The sequence below is a fragment of the Tamandua tetradactyla genome, chromosome 26, assembly GCF_023851605.1.
Source record: "Tamandua tetradactyla isolate mTamTet1 chromosome 26, mTamTet1.pri, whole genome shotgun sequence".
Lineage (NCBI taxonomy): Eukaryota > Metazoa > Chordata > Mammalia > Pilosa > Myrmecophagidae > Tamandua > Tamandua tetradactyla.
In genome coordinates, this window is record NC_135352.1 from 13230988 (window position 1) to 13246318 (window position 15331).

At 39.1% G+C, this 15331-nt stretch overlaps 1 protein-coding gene across 4 annotated transcripts in view; it reads right to left on the bottom strand.

Moving 5' to 3' along the window:
- The window catches only part of RBPMS (RNA binding protein, mRNA processing factor), a 188378-nt gene that overhangs the window by 96858 nt on the left and 76189 nt on the right, over positions 1–15331 (bottom strand). For all 4 annotated transcript variants that reach the window (XM_077144507.1, XM_077144505.1, XM_077144506.1 and 1 more), the window contains exons 2-4: positions 8041–8118; positions 2380–2418; positions 1093–1155 (exon numbers count right to left, since the gene is read on the bottom strand). In XM_077144507.1, the coding sequence (XP_077000622.1) occupies positions 1093–1155; positions 2380–2418; positions 8041–8118 (180 nt within the window). The remainder of the gene's footprint in view (positions 1–1092; positions 1156–2379; positions 2419–8040; positions 8119–15331) is intronic.

Consider the following 15331-nt stretch of genomic DNA (forward strand, 5'->3'; position numbering starts at 1 on the left):
TTTATTCTGAGTGTGTACCCGTGCATTCTTTTCCCCCCTCAAAGGCTGAAAACCTTTCAGGATTGTGTCACGAGACCATGCCACCAAGTAAACAGACCCATATAAAGGCTTAACTCCTGCTGGCCTCCAAGTCCTCTGGATACTGGGTGTCTCCAGCAGCCTTCTCGGTGTGGTCTATGCTAGCAGACCAAGGCGCAGCTGGCAGGAGCACCTGCAGATTCCACAGCAACAAGTTTCCGGAAGCCCACACAATGGCACTGGCAGGGCACCCAGACAGGGCACCCAGGGCAGCGGCCACCTGCCTTTCAGAAAACACACCCTAAACACGACTGGTTTCTTTAATCAGCACTTATGCACAACTTGTCGGGGAACTGCCTAGAACAGGAAGGGGCCAGACTCTTCATGGAGACCCCTTACCTGAGTCCTCAACCTTCAGAACTAAACTATGCTTCCTTCCACCTTCTCTGGGCTGGTTCCCTTAGTACAGCAAGTTGTTCTGTCTTCCAGAACTCAAAGAGCAAAAATATTTACTAAAATGATACTCGTAAATGCCTCAAAACATGGCAGACAAGATGCCCACAAGACAAAATACAAGCATCTCTACTCAATTACAGTTTAATTATAATTTATTATATCACAAGGCATACTGTCTTTTGGGATAGTCTTATATGCAAGTTTTCCATCAGTTGGAATAAAGACTATAACCGGTTTCAGACATTGCCAAAAGGGCCACATACGTAAAAGTAAAATCACATGAGATGAGGAAACTCAAGATTTTGATCTATTCTTGGCTTTGTCATGTAGCATGCAGTGGCGCCCAATTTAACGTCTCTATTAATGACAGGGATGGGTTAAGATGAGCCCCACACCACCAGACATTTTGAGCATTTTAATGGAACAAAGTCTTAATAGTTTGCACATCTGATCCTAATTCTAAGGAAGCTCTCTTCAGAGGGCTAATTAAATTGACAAATTCCTCCCTGCTAGATTGAGCACTCATATTCCCTCCATTTGATTTCCTGCCCAAAGAGGTTTCATTACGTCCTATCACCACAAAAGGAACCCCCCAAAGATGACATCATTCATACTTACATTCAAAGCATTCTTTGCAGCTTCTGCTTCTGAACGACTGTCAAAACTGACAAAACCTACGGGCTGAAGAAATAAAGAGAAATATGAAGGAAAAGATCAGGGACGTCTGTTTTTCTGGGTGAAGCCAAATTTAAGAGTTCAGATAAAAACTCTAGGCAATGGGTAGGGCATGAGAGAACCAGCCCAGAAGAATCACGACTCAGTGGCTTAGCCAGATTTCTAACATGCATCAAAGGGATCATGAGGGTGGTTCTTCAAGGGCACAGCTGGGGATTTAGAGTCATAAAAATAAAATCTAGAAGGCTTGGGAAGATGAGCAGCAGTGAATAAGGAAATAGAGGAAAACCCAGGTCAGGGAGGCTCTACTTTTCTAAACCAATTTCACTGTACCTCAATTTCTTTCATCTTCTAAAATGGGAAAAGAACCAAATCACCTTTTGGTACACTGTAAGTGCAATGAATCCAATGACACAAGGATAGAAGCCCAGGACTCTCCCTGCATTGCAAAATGAATGGGGGCCACCTCAAATCCCAAGGGAGGCCTGAGAAACTACTGAGTGTAATTAGGCATTTGGCCACACTGTTACAGGTAAATAGACAGGTGACCATTCTTTTGGGATCAATATCTCTAATCCAGAGGGTACTTTTTTGCAAGGTAGTTTATTCCTGATGAGCCAAAGAATACCTTATTGGGAAATGAAAAGTGATTAAGCAGTGAGATGCTGAGTGCTCAGCTTTTTTATAAAAAGCATATGCTAAAAGTCTCAAGGAAGTTGGCAGGAACTATCAGGGCCCCTGGTCACCACCTCCCTGCCACACCCTCAGCATTCCATTCTAGACCTGGGACTCTGCTCACAGTTATCAGAGGTTAGCAGAGCATGATTTCACCATCCGACACTCATACTATTATTAAAGATCGTCTCTTTAAAAAAAGAAACAAGAATAATAGAGAGGAAACGCAAATTTGGATAATTAATTCATCATTTCCTTTGAATTTACAAAGCAATACTAAGTAAAACTATGAGTTTTCAATCTGGTTGAGAGCTAAATGCACTGTGTTTGACTTCTTTGGGGACAATTCCAGACTTCTAGTTGGAGACTATGGAGCTATGAATCATTTCCCTATACCAATTACTAACCAATCGCACCCTTAATTTTAAAGTAACAAAAAATCAAATCCTAAGGGGAATAAAAAAGAATGTTGAGTCCCAGTGACATTCCTGAAGAAAGTTGATATAAACCGAGTGTAGAAGTAATAATCATTTATACACAGTCTAAAATTCTTACCTGCTTAGATGTGAGCTTTATAAGAGAACCCTCATAGCCCTGAAAATAAAGAAGAATAATTTTAGCCAAAAAAAGCGCAACTGTAATAGCATCTTGTGCAAGTAAAGTCCTTTTATGGACACCTTCTCACAAATGTCTCTTAGGGAAAGCAAGGATATGTGTGCATATTTGGGGCTTGAAAAAAAACTAAGCTCTGAAATTCATGCGTTTATGCTTCTTTTTTTCCCATGAAATTATGCAATGGTTGGAAAACAAGGAGTGTCTCTGTCATCTGCAGATTCTTTGTTGTTTTCTTAGTCTCGTTAAAAACAAGGGGAAGGGAGTATATTTAATAAGGATGGGAGGGTCAGGAATGGTTACATGTTTGCTGTAAAATAACAGCAATGAAACATTAAGAATGTGCTGGGTAGAACTTATTGATCAAAACCTGAGAACTGCACGGGGTGTATTCAGAAGGTGTAACTGTTAATTCTAAGTCCTGAGATACTGAGCTGTGTGTATAGAATATGGTCTTTCCCAGAAATTTCAGGTATCTATGTGACACCTGAGACTCAGAGTTAGAGCCCTGAAGCTATGAAAATCAGCAGTACCCCATATAGAAACCATTCAAAAAGTTGAAAAAGTGATCAGACTTCACGTAGAGAGAGATATGAATGAAGGTGATCTGGATAGGACTAAGGTACATCAGAAGACTGGGTAAAGGATGATATCTTCCATATTTTAAAACTTCAATTTCTGCATGAGACAAAAGGGGGAGCATTTTGGGTACTCCATTTCCTAATTTAACTTGTATGGTCAGTTTAGTTGAACACCGTAAGTACACAGAATCATGAATACGACATGAGATTTTTGTTGGTTTGTCCAGATTTTCCGATAAATCCCAGAGTGATTTGGACAGTGAATAAAGAAGTATTTGCTTGGAAGGAAAAGACTGAGATGGTATAATCTAGGAATGCCTAGAGTGTATAATGATAATAACTAAATGTACAAATTTAAAAATGTTTTTTTGCCTGAGGAAGAACAAAGGAATGTTGATACTGCAGGGGTGTTGAAAATAGATGGTAATTAATATTTTAAAATTTTAACTTATGTGTGACCTAAAGCAAAAAAATGTTTATTTGGTACAAAATTTATATTTTGACTATTACATTTCCTAATACTACTTATATGGACAGCTTAACTGAACACCATAGTACTTGGAACCTTGAGTAGGGCATGAGATTGTGTAGGTTTGTCTAGAGTGATGCCCTGATAAATCCCAGGAGGATTTGAACAGTGAATAAAAAAGTATATGCAAAGTTTCCTTGGGAGAATGGTGGGAAAGGGGTAAAATTCAATTTCCCCAAGAGGAGAATTTTTGATATTCTCACAAGCAGTGGGGACAACAAAAGCAATAGGCTGAGCCCCCAATCTCTCTCTCTCAGGCAACACAACATGGAAACTCACTGCCCTTCCCCTCTCTACAATGGTACATCACTCCCAGGGGTGTAAACCTTCCTGGGAATGTGGGACAGAAATCCTAGAATGAGCTGGAACTCAGCATCAAGGAATTGAGAAACCCTTCTTGACCAAAAGGGGGGAAAGCGAAATGAGACAAAATAAGGCGTCAATGGGTGAGAGATTCCAAACAGAGTCGAGAGGTTATTCTTATGCATTAAATAGATATCACCTGGTTAGTTAAAGTGTAATGGAGAGGCTGGCAGGAACTGCCTGAAAATGTAGAGCTGTGCTCCTGTAGCCATGTTTCTTGAAGATGACTGTATAATGACATAGCTTTTTGCAATGTGACTGTGTGATGGTGAAAATCTTGTGTCTGATGCTCCTTTTATCTATGGTATGGACAGATGAGTAAAGCATATGAATTAAAAATAAATAAATAAGTGGGGGAACAAATGTTAAATTTAGTAGATTGAAATGCTAGTGATCAAAGGGGTAAGGGATATGGCATGTATGAATTTTTTTCTGTTTTCTTTTTATTTCTTTTTCTGAATTGATGAAAGGTTCTACGAAATGATCATGATGATGAATATACAACTATGTGATGATATTGTGAGCCATTGATTATATAACAAGAATGGAATGACCATATGGTAAGAATGTTTGTTTGTATGTGGTTGTTTCATAAATAAATTTTAAAAAAAAGAAGAAGTATTTGCAATGTCCCCTTGAGAGAATGGGGAGAAAAGGGGAGATATTCAACTTCCCCATTTGGAGAATTTGTTACTCTCACAAGCAGTGGGGACAACCAAATCAATAGGCAGAGCCCTCAATCTAGAGGTTTGCCCCAATGAAACATATTCCTGCAAAGAAAGGCTAACCCTACTTAAAATTAGGCCTACGAGTCATCCCCAGAGAATCTCTTTGTTACTCAGATGTGGACTCTCTCTCTCAGCCAACGTGGCAAGTGAACTCATTGACCTCCCCCTAATATGTGGGACATGACTCCCAGGAGTGTAAACCTCACTGGCAATCTCCCTCCCCAGGACAGAAATCCTGGGATAAGCCAGGATTAGTGGTCAATGAGAGGGAGGGGTAAGGGGCATAGTATGAATGAGTTCTTTCTTTTTTTTTTTAATTTCTTTTTATGGAGTGATGCATATGTTCTTAAAAAATGATCATGGTGATGTATACCCAACTATGTGAAGATATTGAGTCACTGATAGTACACCATGCGTGGAATGTTTGTATGTTAAGAATGCATATTAAGTTTTATCAACAAAAATATTAAAAAAAAAACAACTGCATGGGGAATGTAGGTAGGTAATGGATTTTGAATTTTGGGAGTTATTTTGTTTACTTATTGAAGCAGATCTGCTTTTCATGCTGGTCTTCTGACTGGGACATGCAAAAATCCCCTGCTGGACTAGAGTAACTTTCTAGAAACTTACAACCTCCAGATGGGTCCCTCGTCCAGATAAGTCCTGAAACCTAGCCCAGCCTCTCCAGTACATTAGATAGTTCCACCTCCCCACTCCATATTAGTGACAGACCCTTCCAAATATGAAAAATTTAGAATGGCCATAGCCTAAACACCCCTAAAGAGAAGGATGGAAAGATCAAAGGTGATGGTGGAGTTATACAGAGAAGATAGGATTTAACAAATGAACATGCTTGCTGAATCATTAAATTGATATCTCTTTTAGTCTCTAGTATATTAGAGCAGCTAGAAGTAAAAATCTAAAATTGTGGAATTGTAAGCCATGTCAAACTCTGAAATATGTTCTACAACTAATTGTGGTGCTGTGCTTTGAAATTAATTGCTTGTTTCTATATATGTTATTTTTCAGAAGAAAAAGAAGGAAAAAAGTTGATTGTGATGATAAAAAAAGAAACTTAAGCCCTCTAGCCTCCTATATTCTGGAGCAGCTAGAAGGAAAAATATGAGAGGATCGTATGGTAGCCCGTACGTATGGTAGTTTGGGATCTGTCCTGTAATTACTTGGTGAAGAGTGCTTTGAAAACTATTGCTTTTTTATTCCTTTGCTTTGTATATGTGTTATACAATACAATTTAAAAAATTAAAAAATTAAAAATCCCCTGCTGGCTTTTTACTCCCAGCTTATCCTCAAGAAAGAATTCCTTTCACTCCCTCCCTTTACCTCTCTTGGCTCCTCAGAGTAAGGATAACAAAGTGTGTTTATTCTGAAAGTAATCAATGGCCGGTGGCTTGCACTGATGGATGTCCAGAGGGGAAAACACCACTTGACATGAGTGACCACTGCACATATCAGCAGAGACAGATTTGCAGACTAGGGTCAGCCTCCAGGGACTTTAATTAAAAGAGGGTTATTAGGAATGTATGAGGGTCCTGACTTGGGCATTGGGGTTTCTTGCCAGGATGTTGGAATTGATTCATCTTCATTCTTCCCAGCAGAGAACTATGCTTCCAATAAGCTACTGTAAACAGTTTACCTCGAAGGCCTTGGCTCATGAATCACAGCCTGCCTCTTTCCCTCTCTGAAAAGCCCGGAGGTTTAAATGGCCTGAAGGCCTCACAAGCAAAGGACAAATGGATATTTCACTCAAGAAAAACACCACAGACTAGGAACAGTGGGACTATATTGGTTCACAAGCCACAAATAGAGAAGCATTACAGCATAATAGTTCAGAACAGGGATGGCAGAGTCAAATGGCCTGGGTTTAAATTCTGCATGTAAACTTGAGCAGACTGTATCAACTGCTTCAAGTTTCATTTTCCTCATCTGAAGGAATGGGACTAAACTATTTTAAAAGCTCAAGACGAGAATTAAATGAGACAATTTGTATGAAAGGCTTACTAGCTGAACCTCTTTCTCTCTGTACCTACAGAAGCATAGCAGTATTTACCCTGCTAGGAAGTCATCATCTGCAAAAGGAATGGCTAGTAAAAATTGCTACCCTGCAGAAAAAGTTCAGGGAATTCTGTAAAGTTGGCCCTCTCATCATAACACCTTGTCTTTCTTTCACACTTCCTCTTGTCTAATCTGATGTCCAAATTTTCTTTTTCCCTTAGTGCTGGCATCAGCACTAATTATTGTTACATTAAGGGGGTGGCTCTCAGAGAGGAGTGACATATACCATTACATGGTGTCTTCTTGGCACATAGGCTAACTGGCTGCCCCTTCAACCCCTCCTCACCAACCCAGGTGCTTTGAGCTGTCATCTCCTACTCCTCTCCCTAGGGAGCTGGATCAGGTCCCTCACCTTCTCCTGCCTCTGGCTGGGATGCAGCCTCGATCAGCATGGATCTTTAAGCAGATATCAAGATGGCCCACCAACTAATCCTAAGTGTGGCAAGTGTAGCCCCTGACAGGCAGTGCTGCTGATGAGTCCATGTCAACCAGCTCAGGCCTCCTAGACACAGGAACTGAGGTCCCCATGCCTGCTAGGTCCTCTTCCCAGGAAATGAGGGTTCTAGCCCACAGTGCGTCTAGTCTCAGCTTTCTGCAATTCTCCAAAGGTTAACAAAGGTTTCTTCTTGGTGGCATGGTTATTTCAGCTTACTCCAATTTCCTGTTAAACTTTCAATCCCAACAATGTGAAGTATCTCTAAAGTGATTTTTCCCCCATAGTCACAATGGACAAGCAGTTGCATTAAATATTTCACTAAACACCAAGACTTCAACTCATGCCATGCTACCCCCTAAAAGTTTGTTTGTACTTTCATTAATAACTAAGACACCTTTTCCCATGAAAAAAATAATGGTGAATGGCCATTTCATGAAAATCTATTTATCATTTCTCCAAAGAATAGTGTTAACATTATTTCAACTCATAAGGAAGACTCCTAGGTACAGGGATTGATTTACACAAAAGCATTTGACATATACATATGTAATCAATAATTTATAATAGTTTTGGTGATCTATACTCAGAAGCACATCCCCAGTTGGAGTAGTACGTACCAGGAGGATACTAAGGATCTTCTAAATGGAACAGAAGTAATTGGGCCAAGGGGTTAAAAGGACTAAATAAAGGCAGTTTCAGTCTTCCCTACGTGCGGTTGAGCATTAAAACTGAGTTGCTGAAATCTCCTTTACTCACTAACTTTTTAAAAACACCACTTTACTTCACAAGGTGTTTTTGTCAGACATCTCATTTCTTCCTCCAAAAAATACCCCATTAAAGCATGCAGTATACAGATTTTTTTTCTCATTTTACAATTTCTGAAAGTAAAGTTACCTTAAATGGTCTGAAAAGCAGGTAGAGCTCCCGAGGTTTGATATCCAGAGGGAGACCACTGACAAATAGGGTCCGAACCTGCAAAAATAAATTATGGAGATGTGGTTAAGGGAGATACAATCCGAAGGCTAACTCTTACCTGAAATTTCCTTTCTCCAAATATTCCATAACTCCTACCCAATTCATGCTCTTTCAATAACACAATTACCACTCCAATGTTAAGGTGTCATTAAACCAATTCTTGAGTATCTTTATATGGATTCTTCAGAATGAATTACTCCTAGCTAATTTAAATTCATGCACTGACTCCCCCCTTTCCAAGTAGCCATTGCCCAGTCAAAAAGTGTGGTGGGAGGGACATTTTTAAGTTAATTTAAATATGAGCTAAGAAAAAATGCAATTAAGACAGTTAATCTGCCACCTTACCCTCAACATAAGACCGTAAAACATGCTTCAAAAATGAAATGAAACTATTTTTTGTTTTCTCCTGCCTCTTGCTGGCATTAATGTTACAATGGTTTTCAACAAATGTAAAAGTTCAACTTTTTGAACAAAAGAATCTAAATGTGCAAATGTTCCAAGAAATGATCATGATGATGACTATGCAACTATGTGATGATATTGTGAATTACTGATTATATATGTAGAACGGAATGATCAAAATAGGAATGTTTGCATTTAAGTGTTTTTTTGGTATTTAAAAAAATAAAATAAATTAAAAAAAAAAAGAATCTAAATGGTAGATAAAAGGCATACCTCTGAATCTACAGAAATCTACAGACTGACACTCCCACTGTGTTCTACTACAGGCCAGCCACCTGCGTGCCTACTATGTGCAAGGTGGTGGCCAGATACTACTGTAAAAAGTCATTCAAGACACATACATACATATTCATAGTCCAAGGTGCAGGACACAAACCATGTGCTTAACATCTACTAAAATACAGACAAAAGATGGCATACTTCTGGCTATGAGGCTCTGAGAAAGCATGCCAGCACCTGAGTAACTTAAAGGATCGGGTGATAGAAGATAAAGGTGATGTAGAGTGGGTAACAGTCATAGGAGGAGAAAAGCATACACCACGGCAGTGAATGGGACAGCACAGTGCCTTCTGGAGGAACATGGAACCAGGTAACTGGCTGGAAGAGGGGGGAACTCCTGCAGAGCAGCCAGGGAGGGGAGAAACATGAACCCAAACTATACAGGCGGCTCAGGAATTTGCTCTTCGTCCCAAAGGCAAGAACTAACCATTGAATTGTCATGTCCACACTTTCTAGTCCCCCTCTTCTCTATCAGGCTAGTACAAGCTGAAATCTAATGATTTCCTTGTTGGAAACCATGCTGTTACTTTTAAAGAAAATGTCAGTGTTTCATTGTTAACCATGTCTAACTACGGAAGTTTCTTTCATGGGAAATAAGGAGAAGTTTCCCTAAAACTTTCCACGGATTCTGATTGTACAAAAGCACATATCACCAACTAAGATACTTTTAATGACCCAGCAAAGTACATGATAAAGTTTCATGCAATTTGCATATTAGATATTTAATAAACACTATGAGGTTGTAAACAGTCCCAGAATTCTGAATATCTTATTTGTTTACTTATATATTTTTAACAGCTTTACTAAGGCATAACATATTTTGAAAGTGAAAAGTTTGGTAAGTTTTATCAAATACATAACATATATGATGATCGCCACAACGAAGAGAATGAACACATCCATCATGTCCCAGAACATATCCATCATTGTCCCAGTTAATCTGTCTGTCCACTCCATCCCCAAACTTTCTGTCACTGTAGACTAGTTTGCATGATCTAAAGTTTCATACAAATGGAATCTTAAGAGTATGTGTACTTTCTTCTTTGTCTTCTTTCAATTAATGAGCATAAATATTTTGAAATTTATCCATGTTTTTCCATATATTAAGAGGCCATTTCTTTTTATTTCTGAGTCATATGCTGTTGGATGCACATACCAGTTTATTTATCCATTCACCTGTGGGGGGGCAGTAGGGTTATTTTAGTTTGGGGCTTTTATAAATAAAACAGCTATGAGCATTTATGTATGAGCTTTGTATGGATACATGCTTTCTTTTTTCTTGGATAAATACCCAGCTGTAGAATGACTGGATAATATGCTAGATCAGATGCTTTGTTTAGCTTTTTAGGAAACTGCCAAACTTTTTCAAAGTGGCTGTACCAATTTACATGCCCACTATCAGTATATACATGGAGTTTCAGTTCTCCTGCAACACCAAATTCAGTGCTCCAGAGGTAAGAGTTCTAGTCCACAAAACCCAGGGAGAGATTAACAATAAAACACTTCAGCTTGTGATGGAGGTGAGGACTGCCTCTCTGAACCTAGGCATGTGGAAGGGAAGGTAAGATGACCAGGAGGCCAGGGCACTTCCACACCCTGGGTGTTGGCAATCAGTGGCTGGGTGAGCAGTGGTCCCCATGAAAGAATTACCGAGTGCCAGTGATGTGCCTGCTTGAGTAAGAAGAGCAAGCTGCACTTGTGCTGTCCCAGCTTGGCCACCATTGCACCAGGCAGTCCATATTTCTTCCAAGATTTGAAGTTCTGGGGCATGGTTGGGGTAGCAAAATCAACTAGGCACCCCTCTGCAAAACCTGAAGAAGGTCTCTAGCCTCTAATGATGGTAGTTTAGGATATTCTGGGTCTCTTTGGGTCCTTGGCACAAATTTTGGGACAACTGGAGAGTTCCACTCAACATGCTGTTATGCTCTACAGTCATATACATGGCAAACATTTTGTCATGTTCCTATTACTTTAGTTTGCAATTTCTCCTTAGTTCAGAAACTAGATTTTTTTTTTTAATGGATCATGTCTTCCTACTTGTGGTCTCCTCTCTCTCTTTCATGTCCAGAAAGCCTACCCCATACCCACTTACAGGGATGCTCACCAGGCTCTTGCCACCTGGGCGTTGGCCTCTGACCTCTATCTCCAGGGTGAGAGTCTCTGGATCAGAATTTGAAGCCCTGAGCCAGGTCTTTGCCATACTTTTAATACTCTCTTCCTCATTCATCAGCAGCTCCCCCATGGCACCAGGTGGTGGTGTGTCTGGTGACAACACCTGCTTCCAAAGCCAGAGCCCAGAACTCCATCCACAAGGGCCAGGGCTCAGGGAGACCCCCACACTGATGAGATGTGGGGGGAGGCTCCTCTTTCAGTCAGGAGGACACCTGTATACTGGCTGCCACAGCAGGTAGCATGCTGTGTAACTCAGACCTCCTTCCTCCCTCCCAGCGACAGTGTGGATAGTGTGGAGATTTTGTGGACAAAAGACCCAAACCAGCCCTTACCTGGAGGGTGACCTTGAAAAAGTCTTGGTCAGAGAGGGAAGGAGTGTTCACTCTTCCCAAGTGTCAAGACAAAGTCTTGGTGTCATCCTTCCCACCTCTTCCTTTTAAAGGAAAATTACAAACTAAAAGGCAGTCATCTCCTAAAATGTGGTCTCCCCAGCAGCACCAAACCTGGTGCCATAAATGTGCTTTTCCACCAGAACTGGAGGCTCTTACCCAAATTCCCTGGTCTTCTCATCTTGCTCCTACTGTCCATACAGAACGAAAGCATTTGTGCATATAAGCTTCAGCCATTTTACACAAATACTGAGGACAACAATCTCAGTTTGTAAGTTCCCTTTAATCAGCTTTTTATTTCCCTCCTGGAAATATTTTTCATGCAGGCTTGGTAAAAATACTTGTGTGCCAAGGTGAATGAGGACACTAAAAAATAAAGGGTTTGAGAATTGCTATTCCTTGCTACCATGCAGTTACTTTGTTACAACAGATTCTAAAACTGGGCAACCTGTTATTTATTGGTTTCAAATAAGCTACCTCACCTTTGATTTCCCACTGCAACTTGGTTTCAACTTACAGTTCGGTAATCAAGTTAGGAGCATATAATCACCAAATCACCAAGAGGTTTTTTTTGTTAAAAGCTGCTTCTGGTGTCAAGTTCCAGTTAAGCTGCTCTGTAAAACCATTCAAACTCCAACCTCTCTGTCCTCTTACTCTATTGTTTTTTTGTAAGAATTTTTAAGATTTTTGTCTGTGTACCTTTCTCTCTCTGTAAAGTCTTCAGATATTCATTTACTTTTTATTAGGGAAGTTATAAGTTTACAGAAAAATCAAGCAAGCATTTGAGTTAATTTTCATATGTGGTTTTAGGAATGAATCCAAGTTTAAAAACTTTTTTCTTTTTTTGCATATGAATTGTTCCATTCTATTTGTTCCATCACTGTCACTGTTGAGTCAATCCTTTCTGCATGGAATTGTTTTTGTTACAAATCGATTGTCAACATGTATGAGGATCTTTCTGGATTCTCTATTCTGTTTCATTGATCTATTTGTCTACGTAATGCACACCAATACCACTCTGTTGTTACTGTAGCTTTATTAAATGTATAGAAATCAGATATGAGTTGTTGAATTCGTTATGATTTTTTTCCATTTTCTCTTTATTTTTCTGAATTGATGCAATTATTCTAAGAAATGATTATGATGATGAATATACAACTATGTGATGATATTGGGAATTACTGATTATATATGTAGAATGGAATGATCATATGGTAAGAATGTGTTTGTATGTTGGTATGTTTAATAAATAAAATAATTTTTTTAAAAAAGAAATCAGATAGTGTAAGACCTCCAATTTTATTTTTCCTTTTCAAAGGTCTTTTGGCAACTCTAGATCCTCTGAATTTCCACATGAAGTTCAGAATCAGCTTGTCAGTTTCTACAAAAACCCTGTGGGGATTTTGGTTGGGATTGTATTGAATCTATGAGTCAATTTAAGGAAGAACTAAGATTTTAACAATATTGAATATTCTGAGCCATGATCAAGGTATATCCCTCCATTTCTCTAGGTCTTTAATTTCTGTTACCAATATTTCAGTCCTCAGTGTACAGATCTTGTACAACTTTTTTCAGAGTTAGCCCTAAGTTGTTCATATTTTGATGCTAAAGAAAAATGGTAGTTTTCTTTAATTTCAATTTCTAATTATGTTATTATATGGAAATAAAGTTGATTTCTGTATATTTGATTTTATATCCTACAAACATGCTAAATTTGTTAGTTCTAACCCTTTTTGGTAGATTCCATCAGATTTTCTACCTAGATGATCATGTTGCCTGCTTTATTCCTCTCAAATATGTATTTCATTTATTTTTCTCATCTGATTACACTGGTAAGGACCCAAAGAACAATGCTGAATAGAATTTCTGAGAGTGGATCTCTTTGCCTTCTTCCCAGTCTTAATAGGGAAAACAAAACTTTCAGTCTTTCACCATCAAGGATGTGGTAAATAGGTTCTGCAGGGTTGATGCTTACCAGGTTAAGGAACTTCCCTTCACTTCCTAGTTTGCTTAGTTTTATCAGAAATGGGTATTGGATTTGGAGAATTCCTGACATTCTCTCAAGCAGTAGGAACAACCAAATCAATGGGCTGAAACTTTGAGCTTGGGATTTGCCTGTATGAAACTTATTCCTCAAAGGACAAGTTAAGCCTACTTATAATTAGGCCTAAGAGTCACTTCCAGAGAACCTCTTTTGTTGCTCAGATGTGGCCTCTCTCTAAGCCAACTCAGCAGGTGAACTCACTGCCCTTCCCTGCCTCCCCCCAACACACACAAAGGACATGACTCTAAAGGGTGTAAATCTCCCTGGCAACATGGGACAGAAATCCTGGGATTCACTGGGACCTGGCATCATGGGATCAAGAAGGCCTTCTTGATCAAAAGGGGGCAGAGAGATATAAGACAAAAAGTTTCATTTATCTAGGATAGGGACAGATGAGTAAAAAATATGGATAAAAAATAAACAAATAATAGGGGGAACAAAGGTTAAATAACCTTTGTAATTTATATATAACAAATATAATAAGTTATAAGCAAATTTATAACTTAAATAAGTTGAGTAGATTGAAATATTAGTGGTCAATGAGAGGGATGGGTCAGGGATATTTAAATTTTTTTAAATTTCTTTTGCTGGAGAGATGCAAACGTTCAAAAAAATGACCATGGTGTCAGTAGATATAGAGCTCTTCAGGTTACCTGTGAGCTTTGGTAGTTTGTGTTTTTAAGGGAATTTGTCCATTTCATCTAAGCTGTCAATTCACTGGCATAAAATTGTTCATAATTTAATTTGTCTTCTTTCTGTTTTCCTGGTTAGCCTGGCTAATGGTTTAAAAACTTTATTAACTTTTGCAAAGAAATAGTTTTTGGTTTTAGCAGTTTTTTTCTGTTTCCTACTTTACTGATCTCTACTCATATCTTCATTATTTTCTTTCTTCTTCTGCTCACTTTGTGTTAGTTTTTTTTTTCTTTTTTTCTAAGTAAGAAGCTGAGGTCACTGAAAAAGACCATTCTTTTTCTCTAATACAGTTGTGCCAGTTTGAAGCTCTTAGGTACCCCAGAAAAGCCGTGTCCTTTAATCCCCACTCAATATTGCTGGGTGGAATCTTTTTGACTGTTTCCATGGAGATGTGACCCACCTAATGGTGGGTGGTCATTTTGGATTAGATGGTTTCCATGGAGATGTGTCTCCACCCATTGAAGGTGGGGTTGCTAGTGGAGCCCTTTAAGAGGGAACCATTTTGGAAAAAGCTTCAGAGCCCTGAGGGCCACATGAGACACCAGAACCAAAAGAGCCAACAGAATGGACAGAGTCCCAGGGAAGTCTTTGAGGAGAAAGCTAGCAGATCTTGTCATGTGAGAGAAACTTCTGAATGTCATTGGCCTTCTTGAACCAACGTATCACTCCCTGGATGCCTTACACATTCTAATAGACTTGCTTCAATTTGGACATTTTCATGGCCTTAGAACTGTAAGTTTGCAACTTAAGAAAAGCTTTAGAAGCCGTTCCATTTCTGGTATATCACATTCTGGCAGCTTGCAAACCAGAGCAAGTATCACCTTTAGTGACATTCCACAAAACTTTAGAATGTTTTGTTTTCATTTCTATTCAGTTCAAAACACTTCACAATTTCCTTTGTGATTTCTTCTTTGATCTGTGGGTTATTTAGAAGTGTGTTACTTAGTTTCTAAGTATTTGGGGGATTTTCTAGGTATTTCTATGTTACTGATATTTTTTGGGAGGGGTGGTGCATGGTCTGGGAATTGAACCCGGGTCTCCCACATGCAAGGCGAGCACTCTACCACTGAACCACCCCGTGTACCCTAATTTTGAATTTAACTTCATTGTAGTCAGAGAACATACTTTGTAGAACTTGAATACTTTTATGGTAATTGAGACTTGTTTTAGT